Below are 22,633 nucleotides of genomic sequence, written 5' to 3'. Positions count from 1 at the left end.
GTTATGATTGCTCTTTTGTAACTGGGTAAATTCAAGGATTTAATTATGCTGGTTCTGCATTTTGGTTAGAGTACAAATCAAAAGAGTAGCTGAACATTCTTCTAAATATGAATCTATTTTTGGCCTTGTGAATTTATTTTATATTGTCTTTTTAGCTAATCCTAGAAGTTTTTAAAAATTTTGATGCGTATTTCAGGATGTCTGGAACAATTGCTGGGATGGTGATCATAAGTTTGCCATCTCGGCAAATAAAAGAGAAAACGAAGTAAAGAATTATCAGATGTGGCTTTCTTATGGTGTCGCTTGAAAAGCACGTATCTTGGCAGTGGTGCCAGCTTAAGCAGCTGCTCTTTCATCCACTGGTGTATTCCACCTTGTTTGTGCAAGTTAAAAATAGCTGGTAACAAAAAGGATATGAAGTTAACAGAGCAGTTTCTGACCCAATTCACTACATAGCCACACAGTCGTACAAAGCACGAGGAGCAAGATGTACAAGGGTACCACTCTAAGTTGGAACCAGCGCTTCTGCCAGAAGAAATTCTCATCAAACTCTGTCTTGAAAAAGTAAAGCAATGTGTTACATGAGTCCAGTGCAGGAAATAGAAGTACTTGCCTTGCATTTGGCCAAAGCATTTCTCTTTTAAAATAAATGTAACAAGACAGATACGGGGGCCAAGTATTCTCAGCTTAGTCACACTGGAATGTGGAAGCATATAATCAAATAAATGGGAGGTATGAATGTGTGCTGGCTTTTAGAAGCTTGCTAGCACTTCCAGGTCATTCTTCAGCCATGCTGCTTCAAAAATGACTGGAGGCTGTTTATCAAGGAGGAAATTAATGAGGCTAAGGAAAGACTTACATTTTCATTAGCACAGAGAGCTAATAAAGACACTTCTGGTTTTTTATCACTTTCATGGGAAATTCATTAGTAATAGCATCAGTGACATGTCTCGAGGTTAAGATTGCTGTGAAATGTGACAGTAAGGAGCATGCTCTTGTGTCTGAAAACGTGATACATTCTTGGAATTTCTTCCAGAAACATCTTTAAGGTCAGGTCTAGTTCCAGCAGGCTTCTTAAAATGCTGTTTATTACTGCCGTGATAATACCACAGCTCAACAACACCTGTTAATTTTTGAGGAAAAAGTTAGAATGTCTTCTCTTCCTATTATTCAGTCATAGGTAATGAAGGCAGAACTCTATTGTCATTTACTTCATATATGCGAATGCCAATTTAAGGGTGATGGCACACCATTAAATCAAATTTTGTAAGTGCAGCAGTTTGTTCATTTATTAATATTGCTTGACACATCCCCTTACAAAACCTTCTCAGATGCCCTGAACTCTTAAAATATTAATAATTTCAGCACAGCTTTTGTCCTGATGCTATAGTTATCTTGGAAAATTGCTGCCAAAAAGAGCTTGTAATTATAGACACTGAGATTATGAAAAAGCCTATTGCTCTGGCCATGCTAAAAAAAAAAAACCAACAAAAAAAAACCCAACAAAAAAAGACGAAATAATAAAGTTAGTGATGATGTAGTATTCCCATTCATTTTGCATATGGGATAGAATCTGGGAGGCTGGCTTGTGTCTCAGACACGCACTCCTAGCAAAGCAGCTGTGATGTTTGCCCTTATTCAGAGGACAGTTTGGAGGGGGGAAAAAGGGTATTCATATGCTTAGAAACTTGCTACAGATTTTTACATTTCTTGAGAATTATGTCCCTTTTATAAAAGGCGCTTGTGGCTGAGGAGATCTGTTGTTGCAAGTGAAGCTCTGCCCTATTCTGGGGAGAGAAGAGGAATCGAGGTTGGAAGCTTCCATCTCCCTCCAGCCTGTGCTCTCACAATACTGCTTCCCTGCTGCTACAGAGAGGACGAAGCTGCCTAATTCACACACGGCAAATACAAGAAAAGGGGCAGTATGGATGGAGAAAAAAATGTTACATCTGGAAATGGAAGCTGGCAGTAAATGGAGGGAGTTGAAGATATACAGGATTTCGCTAGGGGAAAAACCTGAGAATTTTGTGATAAGAATTAGGAGGGTGAGAGGATACTTGTAACTGGGACTGTTGAGCCAGTGACGTTGGCTGGCGTGTGGGATGTAGCTGCAGGATGAGGACGGGAGAGGCTGAGGAGAAGGGAGTCCTCTGAATGACAAGCCAAGAGCGGGAGATCTGGGCTGGCTGGACAAGAGCCAGCAGTGCTGCTGGATATTGGTGCTTGAGCATGTCTGCGGGGAGCTCTGATGGGCAGAAGTGGAGCCTGGCACTCTCAGGAGAGGGGAATAGGAGCAAGAGAAGTAGCTTGTGGACCTGCACAGGCTTAGCTAGTGGTCCAAGACAAGTGGAAGGGCTTATGTCCAGTAAAGTTCAATCCACTTTGAAGCCTGGAATGGAAGTCAACATTTTTGGTGTCAGTCGGCATCTGGGAAACATTCATTCAAAGCGCTCATCCTGCTCTAGTTCCTGTTCATGCAGATGATGGATCTGTAAATTCGAGTAGCAGAAGTCCGCCTGTATTTGCATCTAAAACATCCATCTGTATCTGTGTGAATATTATAGTGACGCAGAGGAAACTCATCCGGGAAGCAACATTTAAACACATTATACTTGCACAGTCAAGCATTTAAAGGTCAGATAATGCCACAATTGAAGGATTTTTATTTTTTTTTCAGAATAATCTTAATTCTTTCCTTTTTGTGTGTTTGTGCATTCATGGTATAACTTGAGATTTTTATTTTAATTTTTGTATGAAATTTTATAATCTAGCTACTCTATTGCTGTAGATCAGGTTTGTAACGAGTAGGCTTGAAGATGGAAAATACTGCATGATGCTCTCTAGTTTTTAGATAGACTCTAATTTTCAGGAAAGTTTAGGTCTGAAACGCTCCAAGCTTGGTGTTTTTGAGTGTTTTCAAACACATTCCCTTTGTCTCTTTCTGAATTGTGGGGTTATGAAGATCCTAGGCACTCTGAACGGGGTTTTTTTAACTCTTGAAAGGGCTTAAGAACAAATAGCTGATATTTGAAAGTCAGCTTAGTGTGAACATGGTCCTGAGGATTATGCCTTTTCTTTATTTGGACTGAATAATTATTTAAAAGCTTTTAACGTCATTGACAAAAAATACCCACTTGATGATTTTCATTGTTACAAGTTATATAAGAATTGGAAAAGATCCACTGTGCCTAAACCCAACATAATAAACCAAAGGTGGTTTTGATCAAGAACACACATGAACTGATGTGTGTATTCAATAAAACTACATTTAGGAAAAGGCAGGCATTCTCCACCTACTTCTCTCTCTTAGCCACCCAGTCAATTTCTTCTAGATCTGTCTAGCTAGCTAATACATATTGCTTTCTATAGAAAATACCACCTGTTATTAAAAAAAAAAAACCAAACCCCAACTTCTTCACTTGCTGTAAAAACTACTACTTGGACTGAACCTGTAGATGCTGCTAAACACTGGATATATTTAAGCAGATCTGCACATGTAAACTGAAGGTTGTGACAGGAGCAAAAGTTTGTGCTGCCTTCCCCAATTAATTAGATAATTTCCAGCACAGAAACGAGGGTTTCATTTTTTAGTGAATAGCTAATTTTCTGGACTTGCAAGTTGCTTTGCCTAGGAAGAGAAGCCACTGTGGAATCAGGCAAGGAGTCTCAGGTGCAGTCCTGTTTATTTGGAAGGTTATGTGCAAGGTCACTTGCAAAACCCAGGAGGAATTGAACAATATGTTTCTCTTCTGATGGTTCCAAACCTACTTCAGCAGTCTTCCTCTTTATGCCTTTTCTCAAAGTGCACACAGTTTCTGGTTGTCTTTTACCTTTTCTGTTCCCTTCTTTGCAGTGTTTCTGTCCTTTTTTTTTTTTTTATCCTTGTCACCCAGAGGTAGTTTCAGTACAATGTGTTTTCTTTTGAATTATTAGATGACCCTGGTGGCTCACAACTTGGCTCCCACTCCTGAGATGCATGTGCTGGTGCAGGAGTGTTCCTGTTGTGCACTGTGGTCATATTATACAAGATATCTGCCCTCACGAACAAGCACAGTCACCACTTACATTTATCTTCACTGAAGGACACAGCAGCTTTAGTGGATTTCCTCCAACATGTAGCACAACAATGTTTGAAAATTGAGTTTGTCCCCATTTTATTTTGGTTTATTGATTTTTCACAAGTCACTGTTCTGCAGCAACAGAGATATGATTGTTGTATAGCTTTTATTAGTCAAATGAGATACATTAATAGGAATATTAATTTGCTCTTGGCAGACCAAGGTGTAATCCTTCTGAACAAACTGAGATCATTCCATTGACTTAGAAGTTTCGTCCTTTAGACCCCGATTCCACAGACACTTGCATCTATACCTCAAATTTGCTGTTGTGTATAAGCCTTTGTGTAGTTGTGACTTTAGTATTCTGCTATTTGCTTTCTATTCTAAAAATTATTTTAATTAGAAGAAATGTTAAAAACATTCTCAGACCCTTAAAGTGGTTTTGACTTCTCTGCCAAAGGGGCTACCTGTGGACTCTAACGCTTCCTTGCACCGGTGCTAAACTGCCGAAGTCAGGAGTGGTAAATGCATTTCCACTGAGCTGTTTTCCCTCTCTTTCATCCTAGACCCTAAAAGCAGAATGAGCAACGTTGCGTTTTTGTAATGGAGTGTGTCATTTTGTATACCCTCTTCTGTCAGAAGAATCACCTTGTGAGAGCAGTCATGTTTGTGACAAGCTGAACTGGCAAGGACCTTTCCTGTCTGCCCTCGCCATAACTCCTCTATTTCACAGCCCGTGTTCTGTTGTTCTAGCCAGCTGCTGTGTATTTTCTCCTGGGAATAATGAGGTAGTGTGAACAAAACCATCATTTGGTCAGGAATTGTTAGGATAGGTTACAAAACCAGCATAGTTTACAATAAATAACAAAGATCCATTAAAATATATGAAAAAGGAGAAATGAATAAATGTAATTTATGGAGAGATTTATGAAAAATTGGAAATGACAGATTTTTTAACTTAGAAATTACTTTTCTTTTGTGATGGATCACACTTGACAAAGTTATCATCACCACATTTCTTCCTTGTGAGAGGTGCCCTGTCTGCATTAATTTGACTTCCTGCATAGAGGGCAACAACCTGTATCTTTCCTTCATTTAGTTTTATAGTAATTTTTTTTAAAATCCTTGTCTAATGCCAGAGAGAAGGGACAGATCTTTACGTAACATGGCAACTATGTTTGTGCTTCTAATGTAAAACAAACCTGATGTTTGTTGACATCAATGGAAAGATTCATTCTAATCTCAGTGGGCCTTATTGCCCACAATATGTAGCATCTCTTTTGTAATGTTGGCTCAGAGTTAATACTTAAATCTGATTTTAGCTAGCTCTACAGAGAATTTTTTTTATAACATGTTGGTTTGCTTTGTTGTTTTAATGATCCCTTTTCTTAATTATGCAGTTCAGAAAATAAGCATTTTAAAGCTAACTAGCTTTTCTTTTCCTGACGTTTCTCCCTACCTTTTTTCTGCCTCCTTTCTTTTTCATATTTCCTTGATTTAGGCAATTTATTACATGCCTTATTTGCAAAATCATAGTTTGCAGTAAACATATCAGACATGCTTGTTTTACTCTACTTTTTGAATACAGAGATAAAGTTTTCCTAGCCCATGTGGATGGAATACGGCTTCTTTTACTTACAAATGGAAACAGACAATATAGCAGATTTCTCATCATGGATGTTGTCTCATCCTTTAAAATAGTGTCTCAACTTTAAAATAAAGCATACGTGTTTAAACCCTTTTCTTCTAATTAATTTATTGCACTATGAAGGATACATTAGTCCGTTATAAACTGTACCCCAAAAAAGTAAGAATGTGCAGAAGCAGAACTGCAAGCCTCTGTTTCTTGCCTAAGTCTCACACTGTAACTTGGGAATAGTGGCTTAATTTTATTTACTTACATATAAAACAGAGTTAATGCCCCTTACTTCTTTGTAGTTATGAATCTTAACTAATTTAAGTCATATCTGTAAACAGAAATTATATCGAGAAAATTGCATAAAGAGCAGTAATGAGGCCTAAGTGGCTTGAGGAAATAAATATTCCATTTGGCTTTGGTGAGTCAAAATGATCTCATTCTGTGCTCTTTCTAATTGCATCTTTGATATTTTCATGCTAAAACCAATTATAGCCATGATAATAAAGAATGAAACTACTGATAGCTAAATTCTAGCTTTGTAACACCTCACACTTATCAAATACAAAATCTTACATCACAAGAAAAGGAACAATGGAATACGATACCTAGCTCCTAGATAGACAGAAAAGCAGAGAGCAATGGACAAATATTTCTTTTTTTGTGTGTATTTATTAGATGCTGTCATGCTATGAGACAACCTGGTTCTTTAATGATATATTTCTGTATTCTGTTGTCAACTGCCATACTGTTTGCACCATTAAGTAAATGCCTTCTAAAGATGCCCTGGGGAGCTATTACAGAGCAGAATGAATAATACAAATTTCATATTTTGCTCTTCTGTCATACATTCTCCCTGGCACAAAGGCACATTTAATACACCTGACTACACAGTTTTCATAGGATGTCATGTTCATTTGGTATTTTCTAAATTTTCCTGAATACTACAAATGCTTATTTGTGGCCACTGATACTAAATTTTTTAATGAATTTTTTTTTCACTTTTTTTCAAAAGAATTTAATTTATGGTATCAGTTTCAGTGACTTTTTCAGATGAGTTTTAGCCAAATATTCAGTAAAAGCAAATCTGGAATGCATAAGTTTTGGAATTTGCTTTGAAATCGTTTCTAAGAATTGTTCTTGAGCAAGCAGGGAACAGAAATGTGTAATGGCTCTGAATTTCAAATGTTAAATAATAAATGCAGAACTTGCAGTGACCAGTTTTCAACCCATCCAAACTGATATATAATTACATGAAATCATTCATTAAATCATTTAAAACTATGAATAGATGCAGAGAAATAGTCTCCTGTTTGCAGACCATTCTGGAACAGAGAAAAGGCTTAGGTATTAGTTACAAACAGACTGCTGATTTCAGTTAAAAAAACAACAAAAACACCACCCCCACACCCCAAAAAACCCGAAGAAAAAAACCTCCCAAACAAACCCAAACCCCCAAACTACCTCATACTTATGAACAACAGTATAAAATATGACTTATCACTAATCTAGTTTTGTATGGGATTTATGTATAAGTGACCATTAAGTTGTGCACGTTACTTGGTAAATGGTAAATGAGCACTGTAACGTAACTTAGGACTACCAGTTTACAGTGTAAATAAGTGCATAATTTTGAAAGATAAGTTAATGAAAGGAAACTGCAATGTATCCCTTTGTTTTTATGGAACAGAAGACAAAAACATTGTTTCATTTAACTCAATTCTTGTGTCATCACAGTCCTCATGTCTCAACTGAATTCTGTTGGCTTAATTGAGACTTAATGTGGTAATATTCAGTATGCCAAATATAAGGTGTCAGATCTCTCTTTCTCAGATACTCTAAAAACCTGATAATAGAAAACCATGGACAATATCAACTATTTTTGTCTACAGAATAATTTTAAATTCCACATTTTCTGACTTCAGTTTCCACAAGCTTTCACTTCCCAAGCAGGTGGTTTGGTTCTTCTGACCAAGTCCTCCTATAACTTTTAGAAATTCGTTTCTGGACGCTAACTAATTCAGTTAGGCTGGGGTGTTGCATGTTAGTAATGTGCTTAGCTAATATTTTCCATTACAATGAAAGAGACCAATTTTATTAGATCAAATTAAATCACTTAATATTATCTAAGAAGGTATGCTTAGAAATGGAGTAATAGATAGTAATGTACTTTTCTAATGTTTTCAGTGGACTTCCTTCATCCTCTTGTTTAACTCATTTACCATTCCTGTACTAATTTAGAGGAATATATTTCTGTTCATCATTGCCAAACTGTATCATCTGGTTACTTAAAAGGACCTTTGTGGTTCAAAAAATGTTAAAATAACTACAAATTTCTCTTTTAAAAGATACTAAGATCCATGATAGAATTGTCTGTTTCCTTACATTAATAATCAAGGAAATGAAGGGAACATTAACTTTTGCTTTATTTCTGTTTATATTGCATATGTGAGAACTTTCAAACAGACAAATGAGAACAGTATTGTTTGTATGCCTATTGCTTTCCTTTTCTTTATATACATTGTGTTTTCTTAGTGCTTGCATACACATTTTCTGCTTCATTTAACCATACGGGTAACTTCATGTGTATTTAATAGAAGGCTGCATGCAGAAATTATTTCAAAGCTCTATCTTCCTTAAATGCCTGACTTGGTTAATTCTGTGGTTTCTGGACATCTGTACTTTTTATGGATCTTAGGTTTAGTTGCTTCACTGTATGACAAATAATTGAGAATCAAAGTGTTCTACTTTACTTAGTAGGTTAAATTAATGAGGCTGAATTTTTGTAGGTCTTCAGAAAATGATATGCGTATCAGGTTTCCATTGAATCTAGTACAATTCTAGACAGAGTCCTTGAGGGAGCTCTGCATAACCTTGCATAGCTTTCAGCAGTGAAGAGTTGTGTTCAACTAACTGTTCTAGCTGGAAACTTAAAGCATGTGTGGTTCTGAAATAGATTTGGAGAAATGAAAAATATTTCAACTTATGTTGTTAATCACTCCCTTCTCTGGTCTGACAAATAGAATAATGTGGCAGCTACCAAATCTGTTATTCTCACCATATCAAGTTTCAGGGCGAAATGGAGTAATTCTTTGTGCATGGGCAGAGTTGTATTATTAATTGAAGGGTTTGTAACAAAACCATTTGTATGTTATTGTGTTTCAGAAAGTTGGATAGTTTGACTTAAAAAAAAACGAAACAAAACAAACAAACAAACAAACAAAAACTTGGCACTGGGTATAGCAGAGTTAGTGTAGGTGGTTACTGAGCCTGAAAAATACTCTTCCTAATGAGTGATAGCCACACCGTGTGACTTTAAAGAGTCCTACAAGAGGAGTACCAGGAAGAATATGCTCCTTATCATAAGCTAAATTTATATTTAGGTCTTTATGACATCATAAGAAAAAGTTTTTCTATAATGTCACTCTCTGTGCTTCTTTGTCCTTCTCCTGTCTCCCTAATAAGTGCCATGAAGGTTTAAAATTGGCATTAAAATGTTTAAGAACGTTGAAAATAGTGTCAGTAATATAAACTTTTGTCCTTAGTAGTATGCTCTATACTATGTAAGTTAAATTATAAATTTTTTTCACGTTCTCCATAATAGATCTAAACAAGGAATTGCATTCCCATGAAATTTCTATATTTGTGTATTACAGAATTATGATTGTTTGTCTCTGTTCTCTGACTATGCATTGTTGGCTTTTTTAAATAGGCCTTGATGATTGCCTCCAACAATACATAAAAAATTTTGAAAGAGAAAAGATCAATGGCGAACAGCTGCTACACATCACTCATCAAGAGCTTGAGGAACTGGGAGTCACTCGCATTGGCCACCAAGAACTGATACTGGAAGCAGTTGATCTGCTATGTGCATTGGTAAGTGATTTCTTGCATCACTCGTTTTACTAATCTGGGTTTATAAATTTCCAAACCAAAACTAAAATAATGTAGACTGCACTCTACGGCTATATGCTTGTACAGACACAGTGGCTTTGCTTCATTAAAGGACAGACATGTATAGGCTTCTTTGAGCTCTAAAGAAACTATATATATCCATTTTATGATTATGTATGATGGTCTTTTATTGCTTTTCCTCTAACTTTCTTGGTCTTGCATTCAAATACTGTTGACTATCACTGCTGGCATCCATATGGTTCTGTAATTATATGCCATATGTCCTCGTATTTCACTGACATTTGCCACACTATATTAAACCAAGTAGACCTGAGTGTTTTAACCATGCCAGCATTCAAAAGGATGATACTAAGGAGCCAGAAGGTAATGCTAATTGGACTGGAAGACTGTTTAAAATGAGCTTTAAGACAGCATTGGAATGGTAAAATTGACTTTAGCTGAAGTACAGACACGTGTGTTAATTTAAAGTTGGGGGTTTTTTAGCAACCTGCAAGCATCCAAATTTGGACGAACACAGGTTTTTTTCATATAACAGGTTATTCAGTTAGCCTCTTAAAGTATTTGATACCAGAAAATTATTTTTTTCCTCTGTTATTTAATTCCTACCAGCTAATAAAATGCAATGTATTAGCTTAATTCTAAAGAAAACATAACTTTGTGTAGGTGAACAGGTGAAAGGATATTGAAAATACAAAAAGGAAAATAGTAAAATTACATAGGTAAATTACATACGACAGTCCCAGTATTTTACTTTTTTATCAGTTCTGCTTTTGCACAAACTAGGTTGTCCTGTGGGAATTTGATAAGATAAATTGTCTCCAACGGGGAAACTGGCACTTAGTAGTAAAATTGGAAACAAGCAGGGAAAAATGCACTTGATCTAAGAAAAAAGCAGTATGAAGTACCTTTTACTGTGCAAATGCTTCTTGCAAGTACTTCTAATTACAAAAAATACTTAATGTAGCTTGAGATCTACTCTTACAGCCTAAATAACATGTATGTCAAATCAGAGAAAGGCCATATCTGTAAACTGGTACATACTGCATAACCCAACAAACTTTGGTGTTTTGGAAACATTTAAAATGAAACTCATGAGTTTTTCCTCTGAAGCATTGTTTTCCACCTAAAAGGAACGTAAGTACCCCACAATGTTACATTATCTAAAGAACAATGCAGTGCCATGCCCTGACACTAGTCAGAAATAGCAGACCCAAGAAGTTTCTTCTGCAAATAGAATGCCCTTCAGTCAAGTGTGCCCATTAGGAAGACCCTTGCAGATTTTTTTTATTATTGTTATTATTTTTTCTTTTTTAAACAAAGAAACTGTATCTCTTAAATGCTGGACCTACTGCTGGTCAATAGTGCAGCTCTTCTCTTACTGTGCTGTCTCATGACCTTATTTTTTCTTTTAAAACAGGATGAGGGCTTTCCAGCTCTTGGTATCATTTATTTAGCCTCCTGCCTTTAAGCCCTTACCCTTCCTTTCTCACTCTGCCTCTAAAATGCCTGCTTTTTATTTTTTTTTCTGCTTCTAAATTTTTATCTTCCTGCCCATTCCGTGTGCTTTCTGCTGAGAGACTGCTGCCTGCGGCTCTGCTCTTGGGGGTATTCTCTTGCTCCTGACATTCCTGCTTTGCTGCTATGCACAACACATTCTTCAATTCTTGCAGCTTCTTACTGAGCCAGGATCACAAGTAGAAGTTTTACAAGACTAAGCATAATATCTAGTTTTAATCTGTAATAATTTATAGGAATTTTAATCTATGTAACCAAAAAGCGTCATTAAGAATTTCTCTTAATTCTTTTAAATAATGGCAATAATTGAATTGTAGGAGATCTGATGCTGCCATTATTAAGAACTGAAATACACTTCTAAAATATTACGATTATATTCTTATTCAGTGCTAAATCTTGAAACGTAATAGAATATTGCACTAAAATCTGACTGCTGGTGAAGTGATCAATGGAAAGTGTGAATTGGAGTTCATCACTGTAATGGATTTTTAGACTAGCTAGTCTGAAAAAAGAGAGGAAAGACCTTATTTTAAAAAAGGGGGTATATGGGTATCTGTGTTGTGCTTATGCCACTAAACAGGAACTAATATCTAAGAAATTATTTGAATCAGAATGTCTTAAGGAGCATGTCATTTTACCCCTGATTTCCTGAGTTATATTATAAGCAAACTTCATACAGTTTCTGGGCAGCCAGAATACACCACTGGTCAGTAAGACATCAATGCATCGTGTGTGCGTTTGTATATATGGACAGGGTGCGTAGAGTACAAAGTACGTATATTTGTAGATTCGCATATATGTATACTTTCAAAGCTTGTTATGAAAAAACTGAGGGGAAAACATCAATTCAGACAATCTGATCTAAACTTGCACATGTGGGGGGGTGCTAACAGCAGGTGCAATAGTTTGTTCTCTCTTTCTGTCCCTCCATTTGCCCCATTCAGCATGGCACATGTTCCCAGTCCCATGCTGGCATTGCATCCACAATGCTCCACACTGTGTTTTCTTCCTCTCTGGATCACGGATAGCTGCATTCCTGTTTATATCAATATATGTCAGGACTACTTTGTACCCTGCGTATCATCCACTCACTGGGCCATGTCAATGAGCATTGATTTTTTTTTTTTTCTTTTTTTTCCCCGTACATGGATTTCTTAATTGATTTCTGTTTGGCAAGAGGCAGTGTCCAAGTGACATGACCTATTTCTTCCAGGCAGTATTAGCAGGATGTTCCACTCCATCTTAGCTAGATGGGTTGTGTAACGCTTTAAACAGAAGCATCTCCAATGTACTGTAGAAATCTCTCAGGTAAGCTTAGGCTCAGTGATGCATCAGGAATTCAGCTGCACATTGGTCCTGAGTTTAGCTGCAAAATAGCTATGTTGCTTCAGGAAACCAAGAGAAATTTGACTGTCTTAGCTCAAGCTCTTGGAACACACTGAAAGTGCATGTTGCGATGCCATATTTTCCATATGTGCTCCCTAAGGGCCTGGCCATCAGCCCACTGGCTTTTGGGGGGATGGGGAATAGTTGTTTGATGGGGTTACACATCAAAGAGCAATGCCTCTGCTTCTATCACAGTGATGCAAACCATTACACAGCATATACATAACTGAATGCTGACCCATAATGAGAGTTGTAAGTGCAAGAGAAAACAAAAAAATAAGGGAGGCACCTAATGTGGTTTTTTCTTCACTGTCCTAAAGCACCTATTAGCTAGGCTCTCAAATGCAAATTACTGAAGGCAGGGAAGGTTTGCCTCTATGCATTTGCCCTTGATATGATTTTATATCTGCTTTGCAAAATAAACATGAAAAAACCCCCACTAATATTATGTCTTGGTTAACTGATTCAAACCATCATATTATTTCTGAATAAAATCAGAAGAGAGATGATCTGTGATTGTACATAGTAGTAATTTTTCTTTTGAAAGAAAGCTGAATTTGGAGTTTTCTTTAACTAGGCATTACATATGAGAATCCTATCTAAAAAGTGGAAAGAACTATCTAAAAAAGAAAAGTCATAGCTGAGCTATACTTTCAGCTTTGATTCTTTGACCATTCTAGAAAGACATTTTTGAGTAGTGTTTTAATTAAGAAGAAAATTGGGAATGATGGCTGTGGGGAAAAAAAATCCTATCTTAAACATCAAAGTCCTATCTTACTACTGTGGTCAGAAGCTGCTCTGCAATTATTTATTTGAAGTGACCTAAATAACATCTATGGACTAAAAAGTACAGGCCATTTAGGATTTGGACTGTAGTTTTATTAAAGCTGAAGTACTAATCTGGATATGTATTGGAAGACTAGTTGCACGAAGGCTAACTCTGAAGAAGTAATAGGGCCTGGGGAAAACAATTCTTTGATAGACAGTAAAATATATTGGAAAGAAGAAAAAGGAGTACTTTTGAGGTCAGCAGGGGTTGCTGTTCAAATCTATGCAAGTAAATTTAATTTAATTAGGACAGTATTGGAGTCAGTATGTTGTTAAAGCCTGCACAAATTAAAATATAAACGGTCTAGTGGGAAGAAAGACTTCGATAATGAATGGAAGAAAAATGAATGTAAAATGAAAAGCATGCTCAAATATAGATTGTATCTAAAGTAATTAAAAGTACTGTTAATTCATAGGCATTCAGCTAGTGAAATTAGTCAGTGTGCTGTGATAGCATTCAAGGAGAAATAAAGATTAGAAAATTTCTCTCAATGCAGTTACTGCAAAAGCTAGCAAACCAAGCATGATAGTTTTTCTGCTAGAAGGCAAAATAAAGTCACCTGTGGGTCAACATGTTTATAACAACTGGCATGAGTTTAATTTGCTTGCATTTTTACTACTTTTTTTTAAACAGTGTATGGGACATAGCTAGCAAACACACATGCATTTTTTCTGACATTTTTCTAACATACTTCTTTACTAGGCATCTCTTCAACAAAATTACAACAGTAAAATTATTTTGTTGGTCAGATGGAAAGCAGTTTGCAATAATTTATTTTGAAGTATGTGATGCTGAAGACGAAGCAGCCAGTCTTTCATAGCTGTCTCTGTATCTACTGATAAGGTTGTTTCTTCTGAATTAAAATTAAATAAATACTACTTAAATTAATACTACTTTTTAATAGCCATACCTACAATGATCTCTCCTGAGATCCTTTTAGTCTGTCTTTCTGCTGATACGCTTCTTGACTTGTCAATACTGTTTGTATATTGGAAAGTATTTTTTTCTTACTTTATCCGATATGTAATCAAATTTCATTTTTAACAAGTCATTTGATATGTCAGATATTTATTTTCCCCCCATATTTCAAAGGTTATTCAGAGGTAATTATTCTAGGCTGAAATCTTATTTTAAATATATGTATTGATGCTTAAGTAGATGGAAGTAAATCTTCTTTCTTTGAAATGGAATGCCATCTCTCTTAGTGAGAAATGAAGAGATACTCCATCTCCTCAGTATAATGAGGAACCTGGCACATACATTATTTTTGTATATACAAACATATATGCATCCAGAGAGCTTTATTAATCTCAATTGGAAAAGAAGTTCAACTTTTGGCAATCCAGTGCTATTTATTATGCTATGCCAAACCATTAAATTAATACTATTGAATGGGTTAGTTAATTATTCCACATATTAGAAAGGATGTATCATCTTTTGCTTAGTCTAATTAGCTGTTTCATTCTTTTCTAGCCTTTCAAATCATGCAATTTGGAAAAATAAACTATTTTAAGAATTGTCTGTTGTTTTTCTTTTTTAAAGTCTGTTGCCAATTTTTTGCATTTTTAAAAATCTTTTAGGGTCAGGACATTGAAGGAAGATAATTAAGTTTGTACAAATGGTTCGCAGTAGCCTAAAGTACAGGTATTTTACATATGTGCATGCATGATGGCTTTGTCTTACTGGTAAGAAGTAAGAAATTCAAGGTCTTGCTAAGCTGGTATGCTGATAAAGGAGAACCTTGAATGTAATTATGTTTTATTTGTGTTGACTACCTAGTGCAAATGAAATTCTTTCTTTGTGACATCACCCAGTGTTCCCTTACCAGACATAAAGGCAGCTATGTGAGCTGATACAAGTAGAGAATGAGGTAGAGGGTGATGTTTCTTTATCTCCTCAGTTTTCTCTTCAAGGACCACTACCTCTACACCAATTATTCCATTGTAGCACATGGTTTCCAAGACTATTGTTTGCACAGTAAGAATATTTTGGAATACTGTAGCAGTACCGCCAACAGTAGTATAAAAGCTTAGTATGTAAAATTTTCAGAGGTATCCAAGCACAAGATTGTTTTCAAGGGAATTTAGAACCTAAGTGACTTACAAATTTGTTCTGTGTGTTAAGTTGCACTAGAAACTTAGGCTTGAGTTCTGTTGAAAACTTTATCCTATATGAATTTATCATTCTTGTACAGCAACCATACCTTAGCAGTCAAGGCCACGTAACCTCTCATGAAGGCACAGAACCCTCTGGTTATGTGATGTCTGCATATCGTGTAGCTAAACACAGATCGGAAATGGTCCTGTTCAGGAATTCCAATATGTATGTGGTCTGTTGTCATAAGATGATGTGTATATAGTAGAAATAGAAGAATGGAGGTTGGCTGCATTGTAGTCAAATTTCAGCTACCTGCATACAGTCCAAAAGGGGAAGAGAGAGCAGCGAGTGGACTGCAGGTTGGGTGAATTCTGGTAGACCATGTCTAAATCTTTTCCACAAGTAATGCATCCAGTCTTTGTGGTGTTAGGCTATCAAACTTCAGATGAAGTACTTCCAGCCATAAGTATTTCTGTATTCTTCCTAATTAAGGCTGGGTTTATGTTAAAAAAAAAAAAGTCAGGAAAAATACGAATTTGCTGTATTGACTCTTATTTTAATTCCTTGAATTTATGTACATTAGTTGCCGGTAGAGCAAGACAATGTTAACAGACTAATGAGAGAAAATAGACTTTTGTTATTCCTGTCTTTTGACACAGTTGAAAGATTTTGTCTTGTCACACAATAATTCTTTTTCACAAAATAGGGAGAAACATGTTCTATTCAAAGTGTTAAATCTGTTTCAAAGCTTATAATTTTCTTCTGAAAATGCATGTGTTTAAGTACCAGTGAGAATGAGGTTCCTAATCCATTGCAGGCTAGGCTGGTGAATAGGCTACTACAGGAACTACTGCATGCTTCTGAAAAATAAATGTACTTATTTCCATTTATAAACTTATAAAATAATCCTTTTATAATAATCCATTACTGTATTTTATGTCTAGTTATGTGTCTGGGTAAACTCAGTGGTATTCTGTCAATGAATATTTTATCCCTTTTCGTATTATGAGTTACTGTCACTCACTGGTAGAGAACAGCACACCATAATATGTAAAATTAAATTGTATTGCTACTTATTAGGCCAATGCAATAGCAGAAATTTATGCAAATGAATAGGTAGGCTAATGATATGGTGCTGAAAAACCACACATGTCCGATGCTGTAGACCAGGGCAGGAGGGAAAATACTGGCTGAAATTCAGTCCAAATAGTGTTGGTATATATTATAATTTATGTATATTCTTCTACCCCTGGTTTGCGGGGTGTTAATGGTACATTCCTTTCTGACATCACTTAGATTTCTTTTGAGGTTTAGATCTGGAAGACAATGTTTTTATTTCAAACTTCAATCTTTCTGGATGCTCAGTTTCTTCAAGGCTGACGATAGTGATCACAACTACTACTAGGGATAAAGGAATGGATATTTTCCCTGCACAATAATAAAAGAAAAACCTATATAGGAATGCTCTGTTTCACTTCATGGTTGTTTCTGTTGAAACCAGGGGCCGTAACATTGCATGTTAGTGTTAAGTGGATGTTTATTGCTCCTTTTGCTTTGATTTCTTTGTGTTTCAGAAGGCATCCTTTATTGCACAGTAGTCTAGTTCGCCAAAACCAGTGGACCGCAAAAAAAGCAGGAAGGCCAGCTTTTGTTTTTCAATCTCCTTCCCCTGCTGCCTTGGTCCAATACTCTGAAGTGCTCTGTGTAAGCTCTCTTGTGTCCCAAGCCACAGACTAGCCAAGATTTGGGTACTTGATTTGTTTGCAGCAACATGGAGGTACCCTGTGGTCTCCTAAGGATACTTACCTAGCCTTTGTGGACTAATTAGAATTGACATATCCAATTAATTGATATGAATTATTGCTTTCCCTAGAATTTCAATAAGTGTATGGAATAGCCTGCTAGTGACACATGAATAAATTGTGCAGCACGGGAGTCACATTTTCTTTTCTATCTTTTTCTTTCCATGGTAAAGGAATTAAAAAGAAAGATGCTTGTAATATTTGTGTCTTGTGTCATCTCTTACCTCGTGATAAAATGTGTTGCTAGATTTCTACATTGCTTTTGATAACATTAGGGTGTATTTGATTAAGGCTTTCCACAAAAAAAAAATCTTATGAGAGATTCTCATCAGTGCTACCACAAACATTAATCTCTATGAGATAAAACAGTGTTTAACAGCTTTCTTTTTCCATTTCTGGATGATATTTGTGGCAGACTTTGAGCTGAGAATGCATTTATGTTTTCACAGAGCCTTGAGGAAAGTGCGCACTGAATTTTTTGCAAGACTGTAACTACAGGAATAAGAGCCAAGTGTTTACCACCTTGCAGGAATGAAGCTAAGTTGTAGTGTGGGAATTGGTGCAAGTCAGGTTAAGCTTTTTAGATCACTCTGGTTTTGTAATGACATTTATTATGTTATAACAGTAACAGCAATGCTGTCACACAAAAACACATGTACAAAATGGTCAGCTGTCATAGCCTCTTATTTTAAGAGTCCCTGCTTTTATATAGAATGCCATAGGCTCTACAGAATATAAAGTGTCTAGTAAATGTGCTGTTCAGGTAACAGTATTATGTTATGTGGTGCTTAACACTGAGCAACTGTCTTCCTTTCATGTTAAAGGTGGCATTGATTCGGCATTTTTTTAGACCTGTACAGCCAAAATGTCCAGATTCGTGTAAATGTATACAGCAAAATTAAGTACAGTGAAACTTGTAGGAAAAGCGGCTTAGCTGAATCTTGGCCAGGAGTGTTTGGGTGAGTACCCTAGCTTTTGAGAGCTATGGAATTATCACTGACTTCAGACAGTGCAAAAACACTGGCCAAACTCATAAATCTGGTCAGACATGTTGTTTTGAGATTTGGCTAAGGTTTTTTTTTGGTTTTGTTTTTTTTGTTTGGTTGGTTTTTTTGGTTTTTTTTTTTTTTAGTTTTTGGTAGATGTATTAAATTTTGGAACTGGTAAAACTTTTCTGTGGTTGAATATAGTGCAGCTCTGACAGTGGGAATTCGTCATTCTTCTGCTCTTTATTGGCTGACGTAAAACATAATTACTGGTTGTTGATGCAAATCCATGTTAATTTACTGTGCTCAGATGTGCATGTGTGCACTGACTAGTAAAAACAAGTCTCATGTCAGTGGCTTATATAGTCTTTATCCTTCTTGTTTGAACTCTTCACACACAAGAAGGGGAAAACTAGAAGTGGCAGAAAAGCACTGTTCCAATACTGGTAACTTTTCTGTTCTATGTTCTGTTGTCTTGTATGTTATACATACTTATTAGACCATTACAGATATGCTCCATATTAAATAATTCTTACTGCTGACTTCAAATCATTGTCGCAATAGACATGGCTAGAAATTGTTGCCTGTTCTCATCATGAGATTTGGAAAAGTTAGTGCTCCATTTAGTGAACCATAGGAACACAGGTCTTGCAAAGTATGCTGTGATCTCATAAAAATGCCACTAGAACACCATCCTTTTGTACAAGAGTTAAACTCAGTAATTTTAAGTTCTAAATTCTGGAGTGCTCAGTGGTATCTCTTCCATTCTGATCTCTTATTGCAAACACAGAAATAATACTACAAGCAGGGTGTATGGAAGGAAAACATGTTGCTTTTCCAGAATCATGACTTGCAGCACAGAGGGCTTTTATGCTTTCCATCAGAAGCCAGCATATGTTTTCAGTGTATTGCTACATAAACCCACTTAATTGTATATTATTACATTAAACGTTTTAATATATAATTTAAATCCATTAGCCAGCTGAAATTGATAACTTGGATTTAGCATGTTTTATTAAAAATCTTTACCAAAGCTATTTGAATTCCCATACACGTTTGGGTGTGAGAAACATCCAAGTGAGAATAATTCTCAAAGCAGATGCAGTTTTTGCTTGTGCATTGCTTGTGTCTGCACCAGTTCATCCCTCTACCACCCTTAACAATTTTTGAAAGTTTTAGCCAATCTCAACCAAACTCGACAGAATGGTGAGTCCACAAGGATTCCAGCAAGTGCCATGGTAAGTCAGTAGGTCACTAGAGGGGTGGCTCATAAACCAGTGCCTTTCTGGGAGAAAATGCACTTGATCCTCAGGGAGAGGCATCGGCCACATGGCAAACGACAGGTCGGTGCCTCTGGCCGCTGCAGTGGGATCAGAGGGGGGCTGTCCCCGACTCCCACAGCTTGGGCCATCAGCCCCTATTCCTACGCAGGTTGGCGTGGGAGTCAGGTGAAGAAGGGGATGTGGGAATGAACAGAGGACAGACCACTGAAAATCAGGCCTTTTCAGTACCGCTGCTCACTGAACAATTTGTTATTCCTTACACGGTGGTTTTTAAAGCAGTGTGTAGAAATACCCGTGCGGGACTACTGGTTTGCTAGTATGGCAATAACTTATGCTTGCAGTGTGCCAGCACTGAAAACCTTACAACTAGAATAATGCAGGCAGTGAAAGACAGTTCATTGACTGAATCCAGCTAATGGAATATTGATTCAGACCTAGGAAATTACATTAAATAGTAGGGGGAAGGTATATTAGATTAAAGAAGGTGCAGGATTCTATTTTTGGAACAATAAGGAAGAATAATACACACTATTGCAGGGAGAGATTAACTTTTCCCCATTAAATGAAAAAAAATTTATTCCACTAACATAAAATTTAAATTTCTTTAAAATAACCCAAAAGTTCAGTGATACACAGAAATTTTCTTGGTTTGTTCATGTGTTCAAAGTCTTAAACATCAAAGAAATTGTTGTCTCTATAATGGTCCATGTGAAATACACTGGCAATTCTTAGTCTTTTAATGAAAAATAATTGCACTACTACTTATATGGTATTTTAAATAACTAGGTATAAACATTATTATGAACATTTAAAATTAGCTTTTAATTTCTCTTCTAAGGCTGTAGATTTCTTTTTTCACTGGGAAGGATTACATTTTATTTACTGCTTATGTGTTTCATCTGCAAAATCTCTTCCTTCCAGAAAGCAATAGTTCATCTTTTCTTTAGGATCCCAATTTGAAACCTGTACTGAATGATGTAATGCATGTTGCATTGCACTGGTAGAAAGCACGATACCATAGAGATTCTCTGTGTGAAGGAAATATGGGGAGTCCGTCAGTGAAAGTTAAGAATGATGACATATTTTCCCTATGAAAAATTGTTTTTCTTATTTGCAAGGAGCAATTTCTTTCATAAATTCCTAGTAAGTTATTTTTCATACCACTCTGTTACAATATGAATTGCTGTAAGCTGTCTGAATCCCTGAGTAATTATTTGTGATCAGTTATTGTTATAGATAAATTCATATGCATGCAAATATATGTATGCACATGCATATTCATGTAATTGTTGTTGACTGTGAGTTGCTTGAGCAGCCTTCAGCAAATTCATGATAAAAATAGATAAATTAACTTTTTTCATATTCTCATTAATGCCCATTCAAAAGAATCTTGTTACTAATTTAATTTTTGCATGCTTCTCTCTGAATTATTATGAATATATGTAACATATCTTCTGAATGGATGTAATTTTCACATGGAACTACCAATTCTGCAAGAACCTAAGTTAATGCCTGACTTAAGTGAAATGGTCAGTGTTGACATTATATTTCCAAAAGACAAGCCTATCATTTATTCTCTGAACTTTGAATAATTCACCACTGTTTAAAATTCTAACTGTGTTATGTACTGAATCTCTTATCCTCTGTAATCTTGCATTTCTGCCTTATAATTAATTTTAAGAGGTATTTTAAAAAAATTGAGAAAATGAGACTTCCTATGATTGGACAGTTGGTTCTTACACAAAACTGATTATTATGAAATAAATAGCAAAGTTTAATTGGTCACGAGGTTTTAGTAACAAATAATAAAGGTTTGTGGTTGTTAAACAGTGTACTACACATGAGAAGAATGCAGCACGTGAGTAAAGATCAGCAAGTACTGGAAAGGTATAGTAAAGGCTTGAGATATTTCGTCCTTGAGATAAAGCCAGTGGAGGTCACTGGATTTGCAACAGGAAATTTAAAGAAGAATTTGAGTGTAATTTAGGTATTTCTGAGACATAAATTATCGGCAGTAGGATGCAGCATGGCGCACATGGGGAAACAACAGTGGCAGGCATGGTAATCACTAACGCAGGCAATATTTGGTAATCGTTTTCACAAGTTAGCAGATCATGGTCTAATATGTTTTTGGAGGTAATATCTATTAGGTCATCCTTTGGTCTTGTTTATTTTTCATGGTATCCCCAATCAGCATATTCTGTATAGCTTGTTTTCATACACGTATGGAAGAGGTCAAGCCATCACAGATGTCTGGCTTACATATGTTTTTAAACTGAAGCCATATGCAGATCAGTCCTTAATACTGAAGTAAAGTAATTGGAAACAATTTATCTTATGATGTGAAAAGAAGCCACAAAATAGACTAACTTCCTTCATCCTCTTGGGTCTTGCTCTTGTGCGTATCAGAAAAGAAATGCTGCCACAGCTTTATTTTCGTACTGGTATTTTTTCTGAGAGTTGACATTGAAGCTATTAAATATGCACAGATGTCAGCTTGACAGAGGACAAATGATGTATGGATGGTGCAATACATTCACCATCTTATGTTAGTACGTTTATGAGAAGGTATCATTATTTCATGCTGCTGTAATATTAAGGTTTTGCTCAAAAAATATGAGAAAACATTAAAAGCATTTTGAAATGGAGAATTTTTTTAAATGCAAATTCACTTCCAGGGATTTTAGATCTAAACTCTTTGTGAAGATAAAGTTGAGCAGAAAATGTGAATTAGGGCAGTGGGAGAGCAGTTACGAACAGCTCAGAGGGATGCTGCTGAAGTTCAAAGGAAAAGTAGTAAAAGCGTTCTCTTCCAGATAAACTAAAGTATTATTTTAAGCATAGGTTAGGATCAACTGCTCCTGTTTCTGCAACTGATGGTACATTGCTTCCACAGAATTAATTCTGTTGATGGTTCAGACATGCAAATGACCATGCTCCTCTTTACAACTGAAATGAGACATGAGTTCTCCTTTCAGAGGGAACCCCTTCTCTTAAGTTTGCTTTCTTAAAGCTTTTCTGAGAGTGGGCATTAAATAGATAAATAGGTGTTTCCATGTTCAGATGATTCCAAGCAAAAAGTAGAAAATATAAAACAGCTGATCCCCAATATATTAGTCCTATTCT

General features: G+C 36.0%; 1 protein-coding gene across 1 annotated transcript in view; it reads left to right on the top strand.

Moving 5' to 3' along the window:
• LOC138690753 (connector enhancer of kinase suppressor of ras 2-like) overlaps positions 1 to 22,633 on the top strand; it is a 212,728-nt gene that overhangs the window by 66,092 nt on the left and 124,003 nt on the right. The window contains exon 2 of the mRNA XM_069811546.1: positions 9,407 to 9,570. Coding sequence (XP_069667647.1) covers positions 9,407 to 9,570 — 164 coding nt within the window. The remainder of the gene's footprint in view (positions 1 to 9,406; positions 9,571 to 22,633) is intronic.

Source organism: Haliaeetus albicilla, chromosome 23 (genome assembly GCF_947461875.1).
Source record: "Haliaeetus albicilla chromosome 23, bHalAlb1.1, whole genome shotgun sequence".
NCBI classification, from domain to species: domain Eukaryota; kingdom Metazoa; phylum Chordata; class Aves; order Accipitriformes; family Accipitridae; genus Haliaeetus; species Haliaeetus albicilla.
This window is presented reverse-complemented; position numbering and strand designations above follow the sequence as displayed.